This window comes from Pteropus alecto, unplaced genomic scaffold (genome assembly GCF_000325575.1).
Source record: "Pteropus alecto unplaced genomic scaffold, ASM32557v1 scaffold23, whole genome shotgun sequence".
In the NCBI taxonomy this organism is placed as follows: Eukaryota; Metazoa; Chordata; class Mammalia; order Chiroptera; family Pteropodidae; genus Pteropus; species Pteropus alecto.
In genome coordinates, this window is record NW_006435837.1 from 3,638,077 (window position 1) to 3,664,890 (window position 26,814).

Consider the following 26,814-nt stretch of genomic DNA (forward strand, 5'->3'; position numbering starts at 1 on the left):
ATGGCTAAGGAAGAGTGATTGGAGGGCCGTTAATCTCCTAGCCTAGATGACGTAGAAGTTCACCACCTTCTACAAGACCGGTTTCCTTTCCACTCACTGCTAGTTCAATACTAGGCTTCATTCTGGGCTTTCTTCAAATAGGAAAAAAAATAACTTTGTAGCCTATGATATTTATGTAGAACAAAATGTAAAAGTTGGCTTTTTAATTCATATTTAAAAAATTATGTCATCAAAAATTAATTTACCTATTCTGATTTTCTTGTAATATTGTGGATTTGAGGCCATTTCACTGTATAATATAAAATCTGCCCCTTTCTCTTATAATGGATGTGGTATAAATGCCAATGGGTGGCTAGTCTCTAATTCCACTGGAAACTAAAAGCAAAATAAATAAGAATTCTGAATAAACAAAAACACTTAAATCACAGGGACTGATTGAGGTAAAACCATAGCAATGCTTTATAATACTGTAGAATCTATCTATTGGTCAATAAAAAATATAACATATTATGTGTATATATACATATTACATGTTATAGTCTTATTAATTGATGAATAGGTTAATTCTGAAGTAGTGCAAAGCTATACACACACAAATGCACACTCTCTGCAGCAATTGGAATATGTAATCCTAAAATTCTACAGTCCGACACCCTCAGTCTCTTTTTGTTCTCTTGTCCACATCTAATTTGGCAGCATTTTTTTTAACCTTCAAATCGTTAACATTATTCGTTCATACCAGTAACTCTTCCTCTTCACACTTACATATTTTTGAGCTATTTAACCAATCGTGGGCTAACAATGAGAACAACAGGCTTAAGTTGTCTGCTCCTACCCTCATCAGGCAGGTGTCGACTACTAGCCTCAAGTGTGCAGCCTGGATAGGCCTCTGCAATGTGGCCTTGAGAAGGAATGGAGAGCATGAGGTGATCCAGGGGTGAGTGGAGTTGGTGAAGTGAAGTTGCTCAAGAAAGTGCTCACCATGCTTCTGCCTCCTCATTGGCAAGCACTGGCTCTGCTCTCATCATTAGATTCATTGTTGTGAACCTAAAGGAACCGGGTTGCCAATTTGAAAGGAAAAAACGGCAAGCTGAATACCTGGATAGATATTTTTAAAGAAATCATTGTAAATACACACCTGTGTCATTTTTCTCCAGAGTAGAAAGGACTGATAAATGCAGGTGAAGTTCTGATTATAAAAAAAAAGAGAGATGGCATATGGGCATCGTTACCAGAAGAAATGGCATTTGAGGACCTCTAGAGCAGCGGTCCCCAACCTTTTTGGCACCAGGGACCGGTGCTACTGCGAGAATCTAATGCTTGATGATCTGAGGCGGAGCTGAGGCGGTGATGCTAGCGCTGGAGAGTGGCTGCAAATACAGATGAAGCTTCACTCACTCACCTGCCACTCACAGACCCTGGTACCAGTACCAGACCCGAACAGATCACGGACCCTGGTACCAGTACCGGTCCACAGCCGGGGGTTGGAGACCCCTGCTCTATATTTTCAAAACTAGTTTGTTGGCTTATTTTTTTTTTAAAGGGCATTGAAACTTTTTAGTTTTCCTGTCTGTGTCATTTAGGAACTACTTTCCTTTTTGTGTTGGATGAGCTCGGTCTCAACCAGTCTGTCTTAGTGGTGACCCAAGGGATGTTCAGAGATTCTTGCTTTTATTTGTTCTTTGCAGTTAGTTTTTGAGGTATTTCTCAGTGGTCCTCAACCAGGCTGGCTGGAGACCAGTGGCATCAGTTTCAGACTTAAAGGCTAATCTGGCCTTGTAGTTTGCAATGAAGTAACTTGCAATTCCGAGAAACTTACGCATATTCCTTCTTGTGCCCATAGCAGGAGATTTGGTTCTCTCAGCTAGAGTTAAATAGGCTGTTGAAGTCCTTCATAACTTTAACTCAATCAGACAACCTTTGTCAGTTTGGATGGGTAGTTGTGATATTGTGATTTATAAGAAATATATGTTTGGTCTTTGCCCTGTTCCCTGCACAGAGCTCCTAAAACCCTTGAAATTTCCTAAGTGAAGAGACTGATCAAGTTTCCTTTTGTTATGTTAATGAGATGACTTTTGGAAGCACCCAAGGATGGGGGCTACTCAGTGAGGGTGAAGAATATTCTTCCTAGAATAGATGACATTTCAACAGAGCATGTGGAAGGTGAGAAAGTATTAAGATACATTCAGCAAGCATGGGCTACAATGTGTAAGGTGCTGGGCTAGTCTGGAGGAAGGAGTACGGGATGTTAGTACAGCCTTGCTCTGAAGTCAGGGATGACCTATGAATCTTTGAGGGTAGGTATGGAACATAGAAAGCCAGAGCTGGCAGATAGATGCAAGTTACAGTGTTGTCCACACTGAACTTTTAGAGTAATACCTCATTAAAAGCTTTCTTACATATAGGTCTTCAAAGATCAACACATCCCCATAGACACTTTTCTCACCTGAGAATAGTGACTGGACAAAACATCAGGATCTTGATTTATCAGAAGGGTTACCTTGCTGGCTTGATTTACTGTTTGCTCATATTTTCAAGTTGGAATGATAGTAAGGTCTTAGCATCGAGTCATTTAGGAATTTGGGGGACCTATAGACTAGCCTGTGGCTGTTTTGAAGGATAGGACTTTAAAGCATTGCTGAAGGATGTCTATAAAAGCCCTACCAGAAACCCCTTCCACTATGAAGAAAACCATGGATATTGCTGTCTTGTTGGGCAGAGTTTGCTTAAGTTTTAAATAGAAATCGTATATATGTTTTCTTAAATCATTTTCCTTTAAATTACCCTATACATTTTTCTTTTGAGGGGCCCTGTCATGTGGAATAGCCTTATTCTCAGGAGAATGGGGAGGGAATAAAAATCAAATTCCTGTGTATATGGAATGTATCAGGTAATCAGACAGTGAACTGCATAGGAATTGGGGGAAAATACAGGCCCAGGCACTTAGGACCTAGATAACACTTGTTTATATTTGGTGTAACCAGTTTTCCATGTCCTCAAATCAACAGAGATCGTTATTTAAAGCAAGTGAAATGGAAGTAATTTTAGGTGTTTATGCCTTCAGGAAGTAGTTCCCTTTAAATATTCTTTTTCATTAATTCCACTAATAGAAAAAGATGTTTTCTAGAAACAATTTGGTTTTTTTTTCATCAATATCCAAAAGGTAAAACTATGTCTTAGTATAAGGGAATTTTCTGGAATGATAGAAATGCTGTGTATGTTGATAGAGATGTGCATTACACGGTATATGCATTTGTGAAAACCGATCAACTTGTACTATTGATCTATGCATTTATATGAATAGTACCTCGATTAAAAAAAACTTTAAAGAACTATCTTAATATTCTTTATTATTTTAAAATTTTCTGAATACTTTCCCTTCTCACAGGTAGGAGAAAGTGCTGCTATTGAAATTCTCACTTAATTATTTCTGAATAATTTTTTAAATTGAGATATAATTGACATATGACACTGCATTAGTTTTACATTAGTACAGCGTGATTTGATACATGTATATATTGAAAAATGATTACCACAATGAATTGAGTTAATATCTGTCACCACACATAGTTACAATTATTTTTTCTTGTGATGAGAACTTTGAGATCTATTCTCTTAGCAACTTTCAAATATACAATACAGTATTGTTAGCTGTTGTCACCATGCTGCATGTTATAACCCCAGGATTTATATTTATTTATCTTATAACTGGAAGTTGGCATCTTTTGACCTTCTTCACCCATTTTGCCCACCCTCCACTCCCAGCTTCTGGCAACCACCAATCTGTTTCCTGTATCTATGAGTTTGGTTTTTTTCCTTTAGATTCCACACGTAAGTGAGATCATATAGTATTTGTCTTTCTCTGTCTGACTTATTTCACTTAGCATAATGCCCTCAAGGAACTAGAAAAGAACAAACATAGCCCCAAGTTAGTGGAAGGAAGGAAATAAAGATCAGAACAGAAATAAATAAAACAGACTAAAAAGATAATAGAAAAAATATCAATGAAACCGAAAGCTGGTTTTTTGAAAAGAAAACAAAACAGACAGATCTTTAGCTAGACTCATCGAGAACAAAAGAGGATTCAAATAAAAGTAGAAATGAAAAAGGAGATAAATTGATGCCACAGAAATACAAAGGATCAAGGGAGACTGCTATGAATAATTATATGCCAACAAATTGGATACTTAGAAGAAATGGATAAATTCTTAGAAACATACAAGTCTGAATAAATTTTGAGGAAAATTTTAATAGTGTTAAGGTGTGAGCTTTTCCTTAAAGCTTGATTTGTACATCTTCCTTTCTGGAAAGAATGGTAAAACAGCTCTTAGAACAATGAAGCTGACTTCATTTGCCTGTGTGCCTCTTCCTCCCCCGTGCCTCCCTCACACCTACCCCTCCAGTGTGCTTCTGACTGTAGTTTGGATAAGAAAAGATTAATTGGATACAAAAAATTATAGCAACCCTTAAATGAATTTTTCTGTTTTGCTACTTGTATCTGGAGGTAGACATTAAACTTGGTAAATCTGTTGTTCCCCTTCTCAGTACAGTTGACAAGTAAAACTTCAAGGATGGTAAGTTGAAGATGGAACTGTTCTGAATACCTAAGTACCCCAGACAGCACGGTCATCTTTGCATTCACTTGTCCTCTTTAGTGCTTTATAGATGTAGATAACTTTTGTAAAATTGGGTGGAGGTGGAGGTGTTGCAGTTCACTCAGCTGCTTCCTCAACTTCCAACAGGGCTAAGAGCTAGAAACTACTTCTTTGGGCCCTGAACCTACTTAGATGCTGGTGATTGTGAAGACATGGGAATTGTAGGGCACACTGACACAAGCTTTTAAAGTGTTTTTACTGTGTCTTTCTCAAATGCTGCTAGGTATAAGCCACCCTGCTCCCAGCTCTGGGCTGAAGGTGGGGTTCTCTCTTGAGACATACCCATGGGTTCCAGAGCTGGCTGGGTTGGTCACAGAGGGACCTAGGTAGGATGTGTTGTTCTTAGCCTAGAGCCAAGGCCTGCAGAAGACTGTTGATGTATGTGTGTTGGTGGGGGAGAAGGTGGGCATCTGCCCCCTTTTATTACTTCCCTTGGGGCAGAAATTGTAAGCCCTTGGTAACATCCATAATCTCTACTTGATTACAAAGGAATGTGCTTCTTTCTCCCTTTTAAATAAAGAAACATAAATATAAGAATGCTTTTTTTCTAAGCAGAGAGGATAAGGCTCTGTGTGTTCCTTTCTTTGTTACAGAAGCTCCTCAAGGACGTTTCTTTGTCAGTTTTGTTCACCAGTCAATCTGTCCTGAGGTCCTAGGGCAGTGTAGTATAGATGCTCATTAAATATTGGTGGGATTGGGTAGAGTACAAAGATCTGGGCATGGCAGTACTTAACTAAGAGCAGTGGCCAACATAGTCAGGATCTCTTGTCCCTTTTACTCCTTACAGGACAGGGAAAATCTTTTTGTGAAGGTATCAGGGCTTCATAGGCCTCCATGGAGGATTTCTCCCAATGATTTCTCTGCTATTCATTCATTCATTCATTCATTCAGTGTACAAGGTACTATGTTTTGTTCTTTAAATGAATGAATGAATGAAATCACTCTGGGCTTCAATGTCCTCATCTTTATAAAGGAAGTCAAATTAGAATATCTCTGAAGAGGAATAGTGTGAGAGTGAGGATCATTTTCTCATGTCTCCAGCCTGAATCTCACAACCAAAGCAGCAGGCTATAGAAAGAAATCATACTGAACAGCTCTCACTGGTACTGGGACCAGACTCCCCTGCCCATGGAGCCTGCAATGGGAAATGTACCCCCAGGTGATGAGCAGTGGTTTTATTGTCTGCCCCTCCACTCACCGCATGGCTAATGATAGATTTCTGCTGATTCCTTCTTGGCCACTCCTCTCAGACTGTGCTGTGACAGTGATACAAACATCTGGGGGCACGGTGAGGTGAAGATACCCCTGTTTTCCCAGCAGGCAGTCTGCCGATCCCACATATTAGGAGCATTTCCTTCAGAGATCTAGCTGGAGCCACTTATTACTGGAAACAGGAACGTTTTAGATACTGTCAAACGGAATCAAATGGAATTGGCCCAGCTGCCCGGTGCTATTGGGGATTACTCTAAGGACTGCTCATTTGTGGTCCGTGCCCTTGGTTTTTCCTTCCTGTGCTGTGATTATGGGAGAAAGAAGGTCATTTTATGGCTCCTTTTCAGGAAATGCACAAAGGACCCCACGCTACAAATCCTGTGACTATTTATATTCAGGCTCATGATGAGTCTTCCTAACGATCCTAATCCTATAAAAAACTCCTTGAAGGAATAATACATATCAGTTGAGTTGGCATAGAAACATGGAATGATTTCAGCTGAAATGCTGTTAAATGCCACGATTTGGTATTGAATAATCATTGGGACCATTGTGCATGGATGCCGTTGTCTGAAGTCTTTCCGGAAGATTCTATGATCATGCAGATATAATTACCACTCTGCAAGTCTGTATTCCATGAGTTCCCTAACAGATGCTCTAAACACCAATTTCGATGGTCTCCATTCCATAGGCTCTAGCAGCTTCCCCCTTTAGGGACCGTCCCATACCCTCTTCCCTACTTGTATCTATTGTTTCTGCTATTTAAGGTCAACCTTCATTTTTCTTTTTTTTTCAAAGCCTTCCTTTAGCATTCCAGATCTCAGTGACCTTGACTTTGGGTAACAAGTTTGGTTTGTGCCGAGTCATGGCATTTTCTCATCTATTTACTTTGCATTGCTAGTTTTTAGTTACATCCACTCTCCTCCCTTTTTAAACTATTTACCCTTTCTACCTTGACAGATCCTCAACTTCCTGAGGGGATAAAGAACATGTCCTGTATGGTCCTGGCCCTTAGTGTAGAATCATAATACATCCATCTCTGACACTGATTGAGTGTATTAATTATCCCCATTGTACTGATAGGTTCAGTTTGGAAGGAAATTTGAGTAAAATCATACAACTGCTAAGTTTCAGGATAGGATCTGAACTGGGCTTTTGACTCTAATATTCTTTTTCTTTTTAAAAATTATTTTAGCTTTTAAATTGTATTTATTAATTAGCGTAGATAATATATACATGTGGTAAAACAAAATTCCAAAGGTTCTAGATCTCTTTCTGATATATCACACCACTGGTAACTTAAGACTTGCTTATTCTCAAATACCCTATTATTTTCCTTCAAGAAGCCAGCTTGCTTTTCTTTCTTCTGGCATTCTGTTAGTGGCTTTATCATAAAATCTTGGAAGGACTTTTTTTTTTTAACCCTTCTCTTGCTGTTCCAGTTAATTGGTCACTAAAGACCAGCTCATACCTCAAAAGGCCTTCAAACCTGTACCTGCCTTCTCCATTTTCACTGCTCTCCCAGATGACTGCAGTCTGGCTGCCCTCCCTGCCTCCCTTCACCCTTTTTCAGTTCATCTCAGGGTAATCTAGAACCTTTCAGAAACCTGTAGGAACTCCTACTACCTTCTGTTTGAGTTCTTAGCCCAGGGATTCTTAACTGTTTTTGTTAGGCTGTCTAGTTAGGTTGGGTAGTCTGGGGAAGCCGTTCTCAGTTTTTAAATACTGATTTTAAATGCATGAAATAAAACACATAAGGTTACACAGAGAACCATTTATATCGAAGTAGCTATCAAGCTATTTTCAAAGCAAATTTTGATATAATAATCTACGTGTAATTCCTTATTATAAGTAACAAGTAATTCCTTATTAATACATTAAAGATTTCCAAGTAGGTGTGATAACTACCACCACTTAAAAGTAGCAGTGGGTGCAAACAATATTGTGAGATACCCACAGCATCTATGATGTAATATGAAAATATCTGTGATTTGTTGGGTGATGAGTTACATGTCCTATTACTGTGGTGTGTTACCTACATTTGTGTCAAAGGAAATGCCAAATTTCAGTTTGGAGTTAATGAAAATAAAGTGTTAATTCTTTCCACTTGACGTTTTTGGCCCCCAGGTTAATTCCCCCTTCCTGAGTCTGACTCTCAAGACTCTATGAGGCCTGCTTTCCCATTCACCGTTAATGTGTAAGCTTTGGGTCCTTCAGCCCTCCCTGCGTGGGCTCTTCATTCTGCACCACACACAGGAGGGAAAGCTGGCAAGTGCTGCATCTAACCTGATCCCCGCCTCTCTGTTCTTCTGTTCACATCTGTGCAGGTAGAAGAAGGATGGTGGGAAGGTGTTCTCAATGGAAAGACTGGAATGTTTCCTTCCAACTTCATCAAGGAGCTGTCTGGGGAGTCGGATGACCTCAGCATTTCCCAGGATGAGCAGCTTTCCAAGTCAAGTAAGGACATCCCCCCCCTCCCACATAGGGAAGGAGTAGGGGCACCAAGGGATGCTGCTCCAGCTTACCCTCTGCTCTGTAGCCTATGCCAAGCAGCTGTGACAAAAGCTCACGAGTATTTTTTTTGGTTATGCTGCCTTAACCCATGCAATTTAGTAGGTTTATCATTGTACGGATGTGACCTGCACACCTTTGCCTGTGTGCAGACGCATACTCTGTACACCTCTGGATAGGTGATTATCAGCCTTCATGCCATGGTAATACTCTCCTGTGGGTAGCCCATGTTGCTGTGCCTCTATGTATTTCTAAAGTGTTAACTCACTGCAAGTTGATATTTTTTTTAAATGAAGCAAATGAGATTGCTCTGTTTCTCAGCATCCCCTGAGAAACTTGAAGAATGACATGTGCGCATGTGTGTGCACGCGCGCGCGCGCACACACACACACACACACACACAAATCACTGGTGGCATGAAGTGCTGTGTTCAATACAATTGCATGTCAGTTCCCTTAAAAGTATGACAAGACAGCTGAGAGCCTGGCCCCAACTTGGGTGAACATGCGTGTCCCTCTGCGACGGTGAGAACGAATTCCAGGATTTTTCTTTCTCCAGGGCCTGAAGCTCTCCTTCCTCCAGCTTCTCTGCTGCCCTTTCCAGCTCATGGAGCAAAAGGTCAGGACCGGGAAGCTTTGTTCTCCCAGTCGCTAACCCAACTTCCTGCTTGGGCGTCTGTGTATCTATTGTGCCGTCTCGATTCAAGGTCATGGGCATGAATGTTGTAAGAGTCTCGACTGTGTCCTATTGATTCGGCACTACCTGGGAATGCAACTTCCCCTTGTAACAAGCAGGACAGCTCTGTCCTGTCCATATAATTCTTAAACAGCTTTCTCTTCCATTTGAAAAAATCTGCGTTGAGTGGTATTCTCAAGTTAGTTGTGTCTCTTTTTTTAAACCAGTATTCTGATTGGACAAATTCCTGATTTGGAGGTAAAGCCGTCTCTAGCTCCTTCACTTGGTCTCTCAGCAGCTCTGACTCATACAGCCTGTTATACATAGAAGCAGCAGTGCTGACCAGTTGGCTCAGTGGCTTCAGCCACACGCTTTCCCTCTACTGCCCAAGCCTGGGGACCCCCACCCCTGAACCGCATTCTATCCTAGGGTCTATGGTATGAAGGACAGGAGGTGATTTTGGAGCAAATGAAGCATCTTGGAACTCCTGCTGCCTTCTCTGGCTCGGGGTGAGGGGATTCTCTGCTTAAAGTGGACCAGCTGCTGAGTACAGCCAGGAGGGCAGCAAGTGTCCTTGACCCCATGAGATTGGGAGTTGCTATAGCTCTCAAATTGCACATTAGAATTCTAATTGCCTGTTGCCTCCTTTCGTACACTGAAATGGTATTGTACCTGGTAGCTGGGTCCTATAATAACAATACTATAACTCAGGGATGTTATGAATTAAATGGGCTGTTTTTGAGAGATGAACAAATTGAATCATTATACCACTATTTCTATGGGAAAGTGTGTTATAGGTTCCAATAGCAATAATGTGTATAAAGCACCTCACCCATAGAAGGCCTTCCATAAATAGTCACTCTCATTGTTAATCATGATAAACTCTTGGAACATAACCAGTTAGTATTTTGAGGCTGCTTACACACTGATTGGTGCCATGTTCACTGAAGCATTGTCTGCATTTGAAAATTACTTTAGGATTCCTCTACTGATGCAGAAAAGGAAATCTGGGGAGGTATTGGACAACCTCTTTGGGAGAACCCTTATCTCTTGGTGTCCTGCCATGATAGCTATGCTCTCAGAGCTAGAGGGTCAGAGAAGTAATGCCTCTTGTATTTTTGGAACTATTGAAATAAACTCTCTTCTTGCTCCAGGTCAATAATATGGACATTTGACCCTGCTCAGCTCAAAGCACACGGTGCTGGAATTCCTGGGGCAGGAGGTTAGGAGGCTGAATGGAGTGGTCTCCCCAATCACTTAACCTTCCTTCACATGCTTGCAAGAGACTGCTTCTCTTGTATAGACTGCCCTCCTCAACACTCATTCAATTAAAAGCCTTCCATTTCAGGACCAGGAGAGTACAATAGTTTCAACAGCCATGTTTAGTTACCTCGGAATTTGTCCTTTGTCGAAGGGGTTTTGAGGTCCTGGAGAGGCATGGTCTCCTAACAAGAATGGATGTTTATGGTAAGAATGACGTGGCTTTTGTAATCTTCCATATACACAGTTAAGGAGAAGAGGGCCCATGTATCCACATCTCCGTCTGTCTGTCCATATCCATCTAGCCATCCTTCCTTTTCTCCTCCCTTCTTTCTTCTTTTTCTTCTGTTCATTCATTCAACTTTTTTTGAGCTCCTTTTGTTATGAAGACACTGTACGAGGCACTGAAGATGTACAGAAACAAATCAGACAGGGTCCCCGCCTTTAGTCAGCTCACGTTGCAGAAAGGGAGTGCACAAATCAACAGAAGTTTGAGAAAGTGCCCCAGGTGCTCTGCTAGGCAGGCATCTGAAGAACAGTGGGATACAAAAGCAGAGAGGCTACTCTCATGGGGATATGAGGATGATGATGGTCACAAAGGGCTTCATAGAAAGCAGATGTGATGATAATGTCCTTATGGCTTGCTAAATCAAAATAATCCCTGAAAGAGAAATATTTCTGACAGGGTTTTCATTAACTAATTACTCTATGATGGTAAAATTTGTATAATCAGATCAGTTTATATGCAGAAATTATGTATACTGGTAGGAATTGTTTAAGTGGAACCTGTGGTTGTAATATGAATCTGCTTATTCCCTACCCCCCAAAAATGGTATTAGTAGTTTCAATGTGGTTTACTTAAAAAAAAAAAAAACTTTTGAAATATTTCGAAATAGTCATAGATTCACAGGAAGTTATTTAAAAATCTGTTCAGGGAGGTCTTGTGTACCCTTCACCTGGTTTCTGCCAGAGATAACATCTTGTATAACTATAGTAGATGCTTGTTTACTTTTATCATAAAACTTAGAAAGACAAATGTAGTTAACGCACAAAAGACATCTAGCTTTTTACTGTAGTATGAGCTCATCTGTACTTAATCAAGGTCTTTGTTAGAGCAGCACTCTCAATACTTTTCATAAATTACGGTTACTTTTGATAGAGATTACTTAATAAATGCCTCTAGGAGTAAGTTAAACTTCTAATGTTTGTGCCATTTTGGTAATTTTTAGAGATCCTGATGACATCATATAAAAATCCTCTTAATTTAAATGCTAGCAGACATTAGGGTGAAGTTTTTAAGACAGATAAAATCTGTATACTGGTGCATATGAAGAAAACTTTGTGTACAATGTATCCTTGCATATCTCTTTGCTACACACAGCTCCCCCACACACATTCCTGTATGTGCACGTACTTATTTGATATTTGTACTCTTCACATTTCTACTTTCAGAAGTATTTGAAGATAGTTACTCAGTTGAGTTTTGTCAGCCAATGGATGAATGCAATAGAAAAAACACTGCATTATATTTATAAGGAAGTGTGCCATGACAGCTTGACATATGGTAGGTGTTCAATAAATGATTGCTGAATCCTTTCTTACTCTGCAGAGAGGCATTTTTATCTTCGAATGACAGGTGCAAATTGCTTGGAACTTGCTTTCTTTTACCCCAATGTATTTTTATATTATGGTGGTTGGTTATGAAAATCTCTACTTTAGATCTTTGTTCAGGGAAATCTAATCTGTCAAGGAAAGAGTTACAGCAATTGGTTGGTTTGTTGATTTAAACATTTTATGTCAGATAAGAAAATTTATTGTTATGTAATAGCAGAAACTTTTTGCTGCATATTTATATTTGAAAACCTGAAAGTCTTTACCTTTCAGAAAACTTATGAAACCTTATTGGTACTTTTCAAAAATATTTTAATAAATTTTTTATTATCTAAAATTTCTAACATACACACAAATCGAGAGAATAGTATAACGAAGCCCTTCACCCAACTTCAGCAATTATCAACCTATGGACAGTTGATTGTAATTACACCTCTACACAATCCTCCCCCATATTGTTTTGAAGCAAACTCAGATATCATATAATTTTATTCATAAATACAGTCATGCACTGCATAATGACATTTCCATCAATGAGGGACTGCATGTATGATGGCGGTCCCATAAGGTTATAATGGAGCTGAATTTCCTGTAAGAAAGGGAAAGATAGGAAGTTCAGGAGGAACTTTTTTCCCGTATGGGAGCAGTATCTGTGGGGCTTGGCAACAGAGTCCCTCTCACTAACAACACTTCAATCTTGAGTGCACAGATGACCTCCCAATCAGTCAGACACTGACCCATTTAGTGCAGAGGAGCCTACATACTCAGTCCCCACAGTGCTACATACTCAGAGGGCGCTACGGCCCTCCCAGATCTAGCCTGATGGTCTTCAGAGCACATGGCTGTAAATTCTTCGTTGAGGACCTAAGATCCTGTACAAGGACACAGTTCCAAAGGAGCGACCTTAACAAATATTCAGTGCCACTGTCACTTTAGTAAACGATTTCTGTGGTTGTGTGGGGCCAGTTTGTCACTGTACTCTGGAAATATTTTCAGGTTGCGATGATGTAAAGCATAGATAAGTTTTATTTCTTCCATCAATTCAATGCCAGAGAGAGGCCTTTGTGCCAGAAGGGTCAATGGAACCAAAAACAAATTTCCAAAGTCCAAATATTGAGTCCTTAGTTCTACATCCTCTTCGTGTTAAACACCCTTTTTTTTTTAAATGAATACCACATACTTCCTTAATCTGACCACTCCTCCAAATGCAGTGGCCTAAACCACATTGCCATGACAATCCCCTATGTTCCTTTATTTCTCCATCTTGATTTCTTATTCCTGTTGATCCTCAGGCTACCTTTCAGTCCTTCCTGACAGTCACTATTATGGTGATCTACACCTTAGCCAGTTTCTCCTCAATATTTCAATCAGCCCCACCCATATCCCTGTTCATGGAGCAGCATCGGCAGCTTTGATGTTCTATTTCTGACCCTGTCGGAAGGAAGCAAGGGAAGGGCTTGTGGGACAGTGTTTATAAAGTCTACAGCAGTGCACAGTAATGTCGTAGGCCTTCACGTTCACTCACCACTCACTGACTCACCCAGAGCAACCTCCAGTCCTGCAGGCTCCATTCATGATAACTGCCCCATACAGGTGTGCCGTTTTGTTTTTTTTTTTAATTTTTTATGCTGTATTTTTTCTGTACCTTTTCTGAGTTTCGATAGGTTTAGATACACAAATACATACCATTGTGTTAAAGTTGCCTGCAATATTTAATACATGTAACGTGACGTACAGGTTTGTAGCCTGGGAGCAATAGGCTACACTATACAGCTTAAGTGTGTAGTAGGCCGTACCATCTACGTTTGCGTAAGTGCGCTCTGTGATGTTTGCACAATGACGAAATCGCCAAATGATGCATTTCTCAGAATATATTCCCCTCGCTAAGTGACAGATGACTATATTTCAATATGTATTAATAAAAGGGTGTCTTAAAATACCATTATCGCACCGAAAAAAATAATGGCAGCTCCTCATTGTAATTAAATATATGGTCAGTGTTAACTTTCTCCTAATAGTCTTCTATTTTTAATAAAATTTGATAGTTTGAATCTGTATCCAAAGAAGGTACGTACATACATTGTGATTTGTTGATATGTCTCAAGTCTCTTTGAATCTCGTTTCCTCCTCCATGCCTCTTTATTTTCCTTAACAAGCTGAGGTCCTTTGTCCATTAGTTTCTTACTGTCTGCCTTTGCTGATTTCATCCCTGCTGTGTCATTTACGCTATATTCTTATAAATTGGTAATTAGATCTAAGGGCTTGGTTAAATTCAGTTTTTATGTTTTTCAAAACTGCTTCATAGGTGGTAATGTATAGTCTATCTGGAGGGTGATAATGTCTGGCCATCTTTCTTTTTGAATGTTAGCAGCCACTGCTGATTTTCATCCAGATGTTTACTCATTAGGGATTGCAAAATGGTGCCAATGAGGATTTTTTTTAAAGAATGTAATGGACTCCCATGTAACAGATCAATACTGAAAAAAAATTGAGTAAATTAGGTTTTTATGAAATAAAACATCCAAGTGGTCACAATAATAGTGCAGGCAGAATCTTATGTTAGGAATGGAAAGAAATTTGGAGATCGTTTAGCCTGATGTCAGATGAAAACACTAAAGCCCAGTGAAATTAAGTCCTGGGTGTGGCCCAGCTTATGAGTGACGAGGCTACAATTATATGCAGGCCTTCCATTGGTATTGCCTCTAGTATGGCCGGTAGTTCACTCTCTCACATAGCACCTTAGAAATTTCAAATGTAAGTGCAGTTTCGCTTATTTTTTTTTTAATCACAGATCATAATTAATTACCTTTTCAGTCACAATTTTGCACATGCTAGTATTGACTAAATGTGAAATAGGACTAATTATATATTATATTGGTATTATAGCAAGTTATAATCAGATAATATCTTGAATCTATAAGATTTACTTAAAGTTAGAGGTACAGAAATCCAGATGTGATAATTGTTGAAATTCAATTTTATACATATTTTGCTTCACATTGTCTTTTCTGTTTCTAGCATCTTTTTGATATTAAACTTCTTAGATTCTAAAATAATTGTAAAACTAAAAAGTATTTCTGTTAGTTTTTTCTTCTTCTTTCTTTCTTTCTTTTCTTTTTTTTTTATACAAAAACCATCTTTTGGCTACAGAAACATTTTCAGTTATTTCCCATAATTTTTAGGATCAAGTTTGCATTTTCTTTCTATAACCAATAATAACCATGAGATTTCAGTTTGAATTGACTTTCTTATTTTCCTAATTCCTTAGGTTTGAATTTTAGGTATTGATACTTTAGTGACTTGTCAAGAAATGGCCTTTTAAAACTGAAGGCAAACCACTCCCATAATATGCAAATATTACATTTCATTAGCTGTAAGAAACAAATTACTCAGCGCCCATTGCCTATAAAAATAAAGTCCAGCTAACAAACCCTAACTCTGTAGCATCGCTAGACTTTTTTTCTTTTAAATATTAGATGTTTGTTTTGTGTATAACATTCTATTAGCAGTGAAGAGCAATTAGCAAATTGATAAAATAAAGTTTCAGGCAAAATTAGATGCTAGCATAAGCATGTGATTTTGTGTTGAGATTTTAAAATTCTTTCTTTTTACAGTATTTGTCTGCCTTCAAGTGCAAATATTTAATAGTGACCATAGAATATTTCTCCCAATAAAATAAGTAGCAGTAACATTCATGAACTTTTCAGTCTCCCATCTCTTTTGCTCTTTAGATGAGGAGTGTGTGTCCTTACCTATCCTCAGCCCAGGCTCCTTCTCCAGTCACCTTGCTGCCAGTGCACAGATTTTGCAGAAATGCTTGGCCATTCAGGGACTTCAGGGTCATGGTCTACCTCAGTGATTCTCAGACTCGGTTCTGGGGAAGAATATGGGGATGCTCCGTTTACCTGCAGAAACTTTATCAAAATACTGATTTCTTTTTCTTACACTTTTTCTTCTTTTCTTAATATAAGTGTAGTTGGTATATAGTCTTGTATTGGTTATATTAGTTTCAGGTGTGCAGTATGGTGCTTCAACATTTTGATACCTGCTAAATGAAATAATTCAGGCAGAAAAAGACAAATACCATATGATTTCACTTATATTTGGAATCTAAAAACAAAACAAAACAAGACAGAAACAGACTCATAGAAACAGAGACCAAAGATATGGTTACCAGAAAGGAGGGAGTGGGGAATGGGTGAAAAGGAGAAGAGGAATACAGTCAATAATTGTAGTAAGTTTGCACGGTTACAGATGATTATACTTTTTCTGATGCTGAAAAGACCGCTAGTGCTCAGTTTTGGAGAGCCTGGCTTACAAAACAGCAGCATTCTTTCAGAGTAATACTGCCTTAATAACTGAAGTTAAGCAGAATAAAAATTTGCCCAAATAAAAACTAGCCACTGTTACTTGTTCTGCTCTTGTTATCAAAGACCTCAAGAACTGCAAGTCTAACAAGAACATTTGAAACTCTATTGTTTCTTTTGATTATCCTTAACTTGCCAGTGATTTGAACATCTAAGTTTTTGCCTTATTTGGATGGAGCCCATCTGTCAAGGTCAGATTTCAAAATAAGAGTGTATCACCATGCCTGCAGGACATGGAAATTAGAAATACCTGATTCCATCCATTTAAGTCATTGGTCTGGTTTTTCACAATCCCTTCATGTATTAGGAGTGACATGGCCCAGAAGCTGACACCATGGTTCCTGTTGGGGTTTCCCATTTTCTTAATGAGAGTTCCTAAGAAGTAAGACAAGTTGCTTTCTCCCCTCTCCCACTCTCTGCCTCTTTGTAAATGTAGCCTGCCTTTTCATCCCTGACTTAACAATGAAGCTATATGACTAGCTTCCAGTTTGACATCTCACAAGCCATAATAGAATTTAGAGTAATGCATTTATTAATTGAATTTGCCTTTAGCAAACCAATTTACCTGCTGCTGGTACTCTCTGTAGGGCATACGAACACACACATATGCGTGTGTGTGTGTGTCCCTGTGTGTGTGTACACTCAAAGCAGGGCCGTATGTGTGTGTTCTGTGTACTTACTCATGGTTCCAGAGAGATTTGGGTTTTAGCTGTGTGTCCAGTCTCATGCTATTGTTAACCTCTATTTGTAACAACAACAAAAAAAGAGATAATTTGACATTTGACACTGGGTGAGTCCTATGTCCTCATGCTTAAATACAGTCTCATGACTGATATGGCAAAACCTCAATTAAGATACTTCAAGAAATAGAATTTTCTGATGTCCTTGATGTTAGGCAGAAAACCCCTTATATGGACGTAGATGCCAGTATTGTTTTCAAATCTCATTGGTGAAAACCCCCCTCTAGTATATTAGTATATTTTCTTGCTTAAAGGTACTAAGGATGATAAAAATCTTTTAAAGAGAGGATTCTGTGCCTTGTTCAGAATATTGCAGTCATGAATATCAGCTAGTATCATACAAGGCTCTAGAGGTAGAAGATAAAGGATGATGGGCCTAAATCTTGCTTGGGTCATATTCTTCAGAGAGAAGATTGTGCTATACAATTGAGTTAATTAAGGAATCCAATTAATTGGATTCTTTCTGGTTAATTGAGGTTTTCCTATTCTTGAGTTACAATGTTGGAATGGCTTCCAGGCTTAAATTGAGCATAATTTACATGCCAGTGCAGAGGCAAGCCCGGTTCTGGGTGCTCGTGATTGTGCACCGTGGTTGCATGGGGACTTTGGGCTCATTCTGTAACATTCTGAACTTCTGCCTAATGGTCTCTAATTAATTTTGCGGATGAAATTCTTGCAGTGGATTCATTGAAGGCAAGTTCAGTTAAAGACTCTTCCTCTCCCTTCTTTTGCCATCATTTGCTCCCCCTTCCCCCCTCTCTTGTTTTTCTCTCCCCTTCTCTTCTCTCATTCACTGTCAGGAAAGACTACCTTTGAAGGGACAATTCTGTACCGAGCTGCACCTGGAAAGACGGAGGGCCACAGACGCTATTACAGTGAGTGACCTTAACAGCAGGAGGCAATTGAAAAGATAAGATCTGGGTACTTGTGTTTCTTGATGCAGCTGCACTTTCCTGAGCTGCTCATGCTTCTGCCAAGTGTCTGTGAATTTATGGTCCAAGGACATGGACTTATTTGCCTAAGATAAGTGCTGTCTCCTTGGTGTGTGCTACAAGAGCATTACCATCACCAGCCCCTGGCGCGCTTTCCTGTTTGCTTTGTGCATCTACCATATGGGTGACATGGGTGCATGAACCATGCGTGCAGAGAAGGGATCAGTAGCATTTGTCATGGCATATGTATCTGTACCAGTATTTCTGGGCTTCTGGGGTGGTGGTGTAAGATGGCTTCCCATGCAGATGTCAACCTCTTATGATTATTGCTTTTTCCGAGTGGGTCATTGGAAATCAGCAAACCATTTTGTCATTGTGTGGTTCAAAGAAATAAAAATCTGGCATGAAAGTCCATGCCAGAAATGGTGTTTTGCTTTGCTCATTCAGCCAATCACCACACGGCAGACTTCTTTTGGCAGAACCAATGTGTAGCCTTTTGTGTTGTGAAATAAAGCCAGAAGTTGAGGGGAAGGAGATGAATGTGATTAGTGAATGACTCTCGTGAAGCCCTTAGAGCAGTTCCTGCCACACAGTGAGTACTACACATGCGAATGTGAATTAAAACTTAAAAAAAAAAAAATAGTCCACAGATCTGAAGTAATCTATGCTGGAATATTAAGGTAAATTATGCGAAAGTGGACAGTTACGTGACTGGCCAAAGCAAATTTGAGGAGGCTTTGTTCTTTTTCACGTTGAAGGAAAAACAGCTACTTTAGTGGGCATGTACACTAATGTATGCATACATACATCTATAGAAGCGATGAAGAAGAAGGTTCAGACATGAACACCAGAACCGTGCTTCTCAGACTGTCTGTAGTGAAGTTTATTTTTATTTCTGTTCCCCAGTGGACGAAACCTGGTCCTGTTGTACATGACTTTTACTATGTGTACAGTGCTCCACCTGGGCCTCACTATGGTCACTTGATAGACGGAGATGAATCTATGCCCTCTTCACCTAGACAAGTCCACTGTCCGCAAGTCTAGAAGTCAAACCAGTGCACACGGTGATAAGTTTCTCCAAATACGCACACTTCTGCAGTTACCTTTCTGTATACCAGTAATGAGCCCCTGATTAACTGGCTCCAATATGCAAATGACACTTTGGGTTGTACAACATGAGAGTGTCACCTGGCTTTCTAAGTGTGACACAGGGACATTTTATGGGATAATGTTTGTGATAGATACCAGTAACTACAAGATGCTGCACCAAACAGACATGAAAATGGAAAGTCACCTTTCTTTCCCTCCAGAGGGAAGGAACTAGATTTTGCATTATTTCACCAACCCATATATTCAGATATTTAATTTACATACATAAAACTGATAGAAGTAGGCTGCCAGAATTTCTGGAAGAAAAATCTGCCATGTGTTTCCTTCTCAGTTCATGCTTGTGTGATTGAATGACTGTGCATCCTCTCCTTGTGTAACGTAAAGAGTATTTCTCACAGTGATTAATAGAAAGTTATTAAGGTGGGCCCGGAAGGCAGCAAATCCCTTAAACCAGAAGCTCAGTGAAGTCAGGATGGCAGTGGTTGAAAATATTATGGTTCTAGCTAATGAGGAATGATAGAAGAATCCTTCAAATTCCTCTCTTTGAAGAACTAAAATAGCCTTGCCCTAATCCATTTGCCCTGCTGCCTTCTGATTGTGGTGGCGGTGGTGGAGGTGGTGGAGGTGGAAGGGAAGGGGCTGGTGATGGTTTCTTTTCACTAACCATTTCTTTATTCTATCCTCAAATGGTTGTTTCCAAACCAGAAAAGAATATACAAGCCATTTATCACAAAGAAAGAATCCATACAGCAAAATGAGAACATGTTACAGGGGAAATGACACAATATTTAGACTCAAAAATTATATATCCAGCAGGGATATTTCTAAAAACAATGAACAAATGAACACACGAATGGATAGCTAATCCAGGGGGTTGTCCATGTTTGCACACGCAAATCCAGCCCTGTAAATTGTAGCCGACCCCTTGTTGTGGGCTGTTCCTCGCTGTTCTGCCCTCTGTTTTTGCTCAGAAATGCTGTTCTTTAGTTATTTAAAATGTACACCAAGGATCTTCCTCTTCCCCCATTCCTTTTTGGTTTATAAATACCATTTTATTGAAAACAGCGGCAACAACAAGCACAGCCATTGTTTTAAGGATTTGATTTTGAAACTTGTTAGCAATTTATGATGATGACCTTTCTATATCTTGTCTGTTTTCACTTAACAGTTTCTTCCTGCACTGAGACTTCTTTATTTCAATGACTTCAACATTTTATGACATTTTACGTGAGCAATTATTTGGTATATTGTTCTTATATACTGGGAGGCCACCGTACCTATAGGAAGATAATGCACGATTGGCTAATCGAGAACAAAATCGAATGGTGTACTTTTTGTCCCAAGGGCATGCTTATTAGGAGATATATAGTAACTCTTCAGGAGCTGTCCTACACATCTAGAGGATTTCAGGGACAGGTTTAATGGCAGACTTTAATATTCCATAAAATATCCTTTGAATCCTGCCCTTTGATGGCATGACTGATGTACTAACCATCAAAATAAGAATGTACACCCAGAAATTAACTAGAAACAAATAGGCTCTTCCTTTTAGGAACATGATTGTGGGCAGACCTGGGGAAAAAGGAATCTGGGGAGGTAAGTGTCCATGTTGTCTTGCTAATAACTATTTTGTGACTTCCAACACATGCCACAAGAGGTCAAAGGAAGGGTTTCATGTCCCCAGTGTTCTTCATTGTAAAGGAATTCAGCTTTGGGGAAACGATGGTGTTAAAGGAGGAAAGAAGAGCTTGAGGGATTCTGGCCTCCGAGAGGGCAGAGGAACGAGATCATCTTGCCAGTCTCAATATCAAGTTCAGTTTAATGCTTTCCTAGGGAAACTTGTCTGTGTGCATTTATTCCTTATGAAGCCATCCAAAGAGATTTAATTCTTTGGCAGTCATGATTTTGTGTGGTTTCTTTAATTGCTAATTTGTTTAAATGGCTTTTAGCTTTACAGTTTCCCTTTAGGAAATGTTACTTTCATTGCTAATTGCTAATTGACATGAGTCACAGAGATTGGAGGTACAGTATGTGGTACTGACTGGGCAGGGAGGTGAGGAGGGGGCGGGAAGGGTTGTTATTGCATAGACGGAGGCAAAACAAATTTGAATCAGAGCCAAGCTCCGGCTGAGAAGTGAAATGTCCCATTTACAAAGAGATGTGCTTTGAAATGAGATTTTCTGCAAAGTTTTGATTCACTTCTTATATTTAAAGGCTGAGGATAGGGAGATCAAACAAAACTCAGAGCTACCCTAACACAACATATTCAACACACAGTAAAAATCTCAGTGCAAGTTTTCCTGTATCCAGTACCACTTTTAGAGGTGGTTCCTGGCTGGCTATGAGGTGCTTCATGGCTGTGGTTGATTTCTGAGCTCTTTCTCTCCCCGTCCCCCATCTTCACAGGTTTAAGGGAAACTACAGGCTCTGAGAGTGATGGGGGTGACTCCAGCAGTACCAAATCTGAAGGTGCCAATGGGACAGTTGCAACTGCAGCAATCCAGCCGAAGAAAGTTAAGGGAGTGGGCTTTGGAGATATTTTCAAAGACAAGCCAATAAAACTAAGACCAAGGTCGATTGAAGTAGAAAATGATTTTCTGCCGGTGGAAAAGGTACGTGTAACAATTTCTCTTTCATTTCAACATACTGTGGAGTATCCAAAAGTACACTGTAGGATTTGGCATCTGAGACTTCCCACGCCTCCTTTGGAATTTCGGTGTCTTCACGTGCTTGCTGTTGGCCTGCTCCCTTTTGCACACAGTCTCTCTGTATGGGAACAGCTTTCCTTGAAAGGCTCATGCTCTAGTTTGCTGCTGCTTTTCTTACTGATCTCCTCTCTCTGGAATGTTTCTCAGGATGACTTTACAAATGGACCAGCACTTCTCCATTTCCTCCCCAGAAAAGCCCCTCATGCCTGGATCCAGCTAACCATGTGACCTTGACACTTTTCAATCATGTCCTCCCCGTCCCCTCCCCCCCACACACATACTCTCTCACCTCTCACACTTCTTTGATGCTTTGTGCTTGGGTATGTTTCCTGGTTCTGCAGTAGAAGAAAGGGATTGTGTGGGAATGATTTCAGACTGCTGAAAGGAAATCTCACACGTGTGTGAAGGATGGAGATGGCCCATGCTGTGACTCCCTGGTTTGTTACCATCAGGAAGCTGGCTGGTTTCTTCTGCCTCTGGTTCTGGGTTGGCGAGAAGCAGACAGTATGTTGCTGCTGAATACATGGTTGCCACAGCAACACACCCAGAGCGATCGTGCTTGTGGCTGTCAGTGACGTCTACTGTGGTACACTTCTAAGCATCATAGCTTTGCTTGGGATTTGATAAATACCACGGAATTTTCCAGATTGTAATAAGCTACACTTGTGCTGTGCTTTAGGAATGTGTGTTAATTCGATTTAGTGCTGAAAGTTTTGCTTTGACGTTTGTGCCAGCAGGCTTGGGGGATGGGGCATTAGCGAGATCCTTTATCGGCAGCTTTTAAATGTTTTCCATTTTTTTGGTGAGATGAATTTTTAGAAGTTGCATCATCTTCTGCAGCAGTAGACCTTCCATCCACCTCCCTCCCCCTTACTGCCCAGCAACCTTACCCAGTGTCATTATGCATTAGAAACAGAATCTGAAAAGGAAACTTTGGACACTTAATACCCTTAGAGATGAAGAAGGCTGAAAGGGCAGATACTTAGAAATTAAAGACTTTCATTTCAACTCTTATTTTGCTGAAGCGTCTCTGAGTCAGCATTGTTTCTTTCAGTAATCAATAAATGATGTTTCTTAGGATCTAAAAGCCACCTAGTTAGTAGTATCCCAGCTTGTGAACTCAGTTTTGCTTCACGTGGTCACTTTCGGATTCCTATAGATTCCTGAAATATTTACAAAAGAGCGAATCCTCATCTTAGGAAGGAACAGTGTATACAGGTTTTCTTCATTTTTATTCTAGTAGTTGAACATGACCATTGACTCAATCCGCAAACAGTTAATTCCTTTTGTTTGTTTTATGATTCTTGGTCTGCCTCTTCTCTGTGCAGGACATTGGTGTTTGTGTGACTTTTATTAGTGCTATTATTATTTGTTTTAACTGCTAATAATTAATTGGGGTTATTATGAATAGTAATATCAGCATCAAACACCTCAGCACACTTCTCCTCTGAACCCGAGTCACATGTCCAGCTGCCGACTTGAACATCTCCACTTAAAGATCTTAAATTCTTTATCATCCTGTCCAAACCTGAACTCGTCATCATCCCCCTCAAACCACTCTGCCCATAGCCTTCCCGATCTCAGTTAAAGCCAGTGCCACTTCCCCTCTCATTGCTCAGGACAAAAGCCCGGGGTTGTCCCTGACTCTCTTTCTTTCACGTTCCATGTCTGATCCATCAGCCCTGCCTCCTAAGTAGGTCTAGAACCCACCATCTTTTGTTACCTCTGCTGCTCCATTGCTTTGCCCCTTCCCCCTATAGTCGAAACAACAAAGCCAAGGCGAGCCTTTGAAACCCTAAGTCAGATCATGCCACTCTTCCACTTGCTCCCCTGCTAAGTCTTCCCCCGAGAACCAAAGTGAAAGTCCTCCCCTGGGCCCAGGAGCCGAGGTGACTTGACCCTCATTGACCATTCGGACTTCCTCCCTCCCTGCTCTCTCCTCACTTAGTGCATCCCAGCCCTCTTGTTCTTCCTCAGACATGCCATGCACACTCTCATTTGAGGACTTCTGCCTTGGAGTGCGTGCCTGCCCACCTAGCTTCCTGCCTCTCTTCCCCGGGGACTTGGCTAAGACCTCACTTTTTCAACAAGATTCGCCCTGGCCCACCCACTCTGATACCTGCTCCCCGGGCCCATCCTGCTTATTTGCACTGCACTTTTGTTTTGTTTTATTTTCTGTAGCATGTACCCCCTCCTAACGTAATATTTCTTTTCATTTTTTATTATTATTTGTTTTGTTCGCTCATGTATGCTATGTGCTCAGAACAGCCTGGCACATAGTAGATGCTCAGTAAATATTAGTTGAATGAATAATATTAGAACTTTATTAACATAGCACTTTAGAGATTACAGGTATCTATAAAATGAGACCAGGAGGGATAATACAACAGTTATATAGCTGAAAATATAGTGATCGTATGATTCATTGTATCTTTGTGAAACAGAGAGATTTATTGCCTTGGTCTTGGTGACATGAAATGTTAACTTCATCAGAGTTATATATCTATATCTGTGTATATGCGCATGTGTCTATATCTTGATTCATCATATGTCTGTAGAATGAAACCATGTGCTTCATAATATGTCTGTAGAATGAAACCATGTGCTGGCAGCAACCTTAACCCGCTTCTCATTATGAAGCTTCTGGGGAAAATGTAAACTTCCTAGCCTGTTTTACTGGTTGTGGACAATTTTTACAGCATCTAAGAGGATTCAAAGCTATGTCCACTCCCTGTTTTGGTGCCATGGGTAGTTGCATAGATTTATGGACCCATTTATGTTATTGCTCAGCCCGGCATGGGAGCTGATGAGTGCGATCATGTTTTACTAGTGCACAACCTAGTTTTCATCACTTTGGGGATGGTTTTGTGTCTAAGATTTATGTTAAATGAAGTTTCCTTTGAGAATTGAACATGCTGTTTTGATTTCGTAGAGGCACAAACTGGATTTCATGTGACAACATTTCTTAGGTGAGGCCCAAGCAGGTCTTCCACTCAGGCTGGGGAAGTTGGCCTTCTGACATGGCTGGTTTGATAACTTGGATGAAGAAGAAAAGGAACCTGATAATTACTACCAGCTGCACACATTATGTACTTTCTGTGCAAGTTTGTGAAGTTTTGAGATCCACTTTTCTGAGTTAGTTTGGTGCTTATTTTACCTATGCTTTAATCCACATCACCCCATCCAGAGTGGTTGAATGCTGATGATTCCACACCAGGAGAGATACTGCATAACACCCCACCCCCAACAATAAGGAAATGATGAGTATTCTTGCTTCTCCTACTGAGCTATAAGGAAGAACCTCATTTGTGAATCTTTTTACTACTACCAGTTGAATACACCTGTGAATGATTTGTTTACTGCACCACTTAACTGCAATATTTACACATGAAATGATTTAATGTCTGGGATTTTGCTTCCAGTAATTTGGAAGATAGAAGAGTGGGTGGGGCATAGAATAAACAAGATTGGTCATGAGTTGATAATTATTGAAGCTGGGCGGTGCATCCGTGGGGGTTTAGTACACTGTATTTTTGTATATGTTGGAAATTTCCCTTGATAAAAGGTTAAAGGGAAAAAAAGAACTCTGGGGGGAAAATGCACCATTTAAACTAAGCCCAGAAGTATGTGTTATATAAAAATAATTCAGTGTGGCTAAAGATGAACCAAGTTAAATATCAAAAGATTAGAATGGTACCATTCCCAGCATGGTACCATTGTCCTAGCTGATTGATCTTGAGAAAGTTACTCAGCCTCAATTGGGCCATCTGTAAAATGGGAATACTCTTTATGCCTATCCTACCTCATAAGACTTTAAAAAAGTTACATAGCTGAAAATACATTGCAATTGCAAACGTAACTCATTTCAAGTGGTATTTATTGAGTACTCACTATACGCTTGGCACTGGGTATACAGTGGTGAATAAGACCAGGTTGTCGCCCCTCAGGGAGCTGAAGAAAAGTAAACAAGCAATAATAATACAGTGTGGGGAATGCCATGACCATGCTGAGAACACAGTGCTATGCTCTAGGAGCCGTTGGGCATGGCAAGAAGTGGCAACTTGTTAGGCTGGAGTGTGTGTTCATGTGTTTATGTACCCACCTCCTAAAAGAAGTGATGTTTAGCGCTATAGGAAGTAATATTTTTAGGCCTACAGGAAGTGATGTTTAGGCTGAGAATCATGCATCCAGTAGATATTTATCAGGTAAAGGAGAATAGAGTTATCAAGGCGGGAAGAACAGCGTGTATAAATGCCTCAAAGGGAAAAAATGGCACAGAGCATGTGTCGAGGCTCCAACAGGAAGTGGGGAAAGGTGAGAATGGAGAAAAAATCAGGGACCAGATCAGGAAGGGCCTGGAAAGACTTGTGAAGGAGTTTGGACTTGATCTTGAAGGCAATAGGGAGCTATCAATGGGGAACTATTTTCAGCATGAGAGTGACATCAGTTAGGTGGTTTAGAGAAAGTATTCCAAGTTACAGTGACCGGAGAGGATTACAGAAGACAGGGTAACTAAAATTCAGAAGAGAGGTTAACAGAAAATTATAGTGCCTCCTCTGATACTCTTCCTCCAATCTAGGTTCTAAACTAGTTAATGAATATGATGAATCATTGGATGCAAAATCAAAATATTATTTGTGCCCATTTTTTCAGGATGGATATCTAGTTGACTCAACGCTGTTTATTAAAAAGGATCATCTTTTCTGTAATGCACTTTTGTCATAATTCAAGTAGCTGTGTATATGTGGGTCTGTTTCTGGGCTTTCTGTTCTGTTAGTCAATTTGTCCTTGTGCCCATTCTATACTACCTTAATTACTGTTAATTACTGTAGTTTTATAGTCAGTCTTGATATCTGAGAGTTTAAGTCTTCAAACACTGTTCCTTTTCTTCAAGATTTCCCTGGCTATTCTTGGCTCTTTGTATTTTCATATAAATTTTATAATCAGTTTGTCAATATCTACAAAGTACCTTGTGAATATTTTTATTTATACTGCATCAAATCTATATATCAGTTTGGGAAGCACTGAAATCT

At 39.9% G+C, this 26,814-nt stretch overlaps 1 protein-coding gene across 2 annotated transcripts in view; it reads left to right on the plus strand.

The window, feature by feature from the left end:
- The window catches only part of SH3KBP1 (SH3 domain containing kinase binding protein 1), a 265,298-nt gene that overhangs the window by 115,384 nt on the left and 123,100 nt on the right, over positions 1 to 26,814 (plus strand). For both annotated transcript variants that reach the window (XM_006911625.3, XM_025046625.1), the window contains exons 4-5: positions 8,195 to 8,324; positions 21,480 to 21,685. In XM_006911625.3, coding sequence (XP_006911687.1) covers positions 8,195 to 8,324; positions 21,480 to 21,685 — 336 coding nt within the window. The remainder of the gene's footprint in view (positions 1 to 8,194; positions 8,325 to 21,479; positions 21,686 to 26,814) is intronic.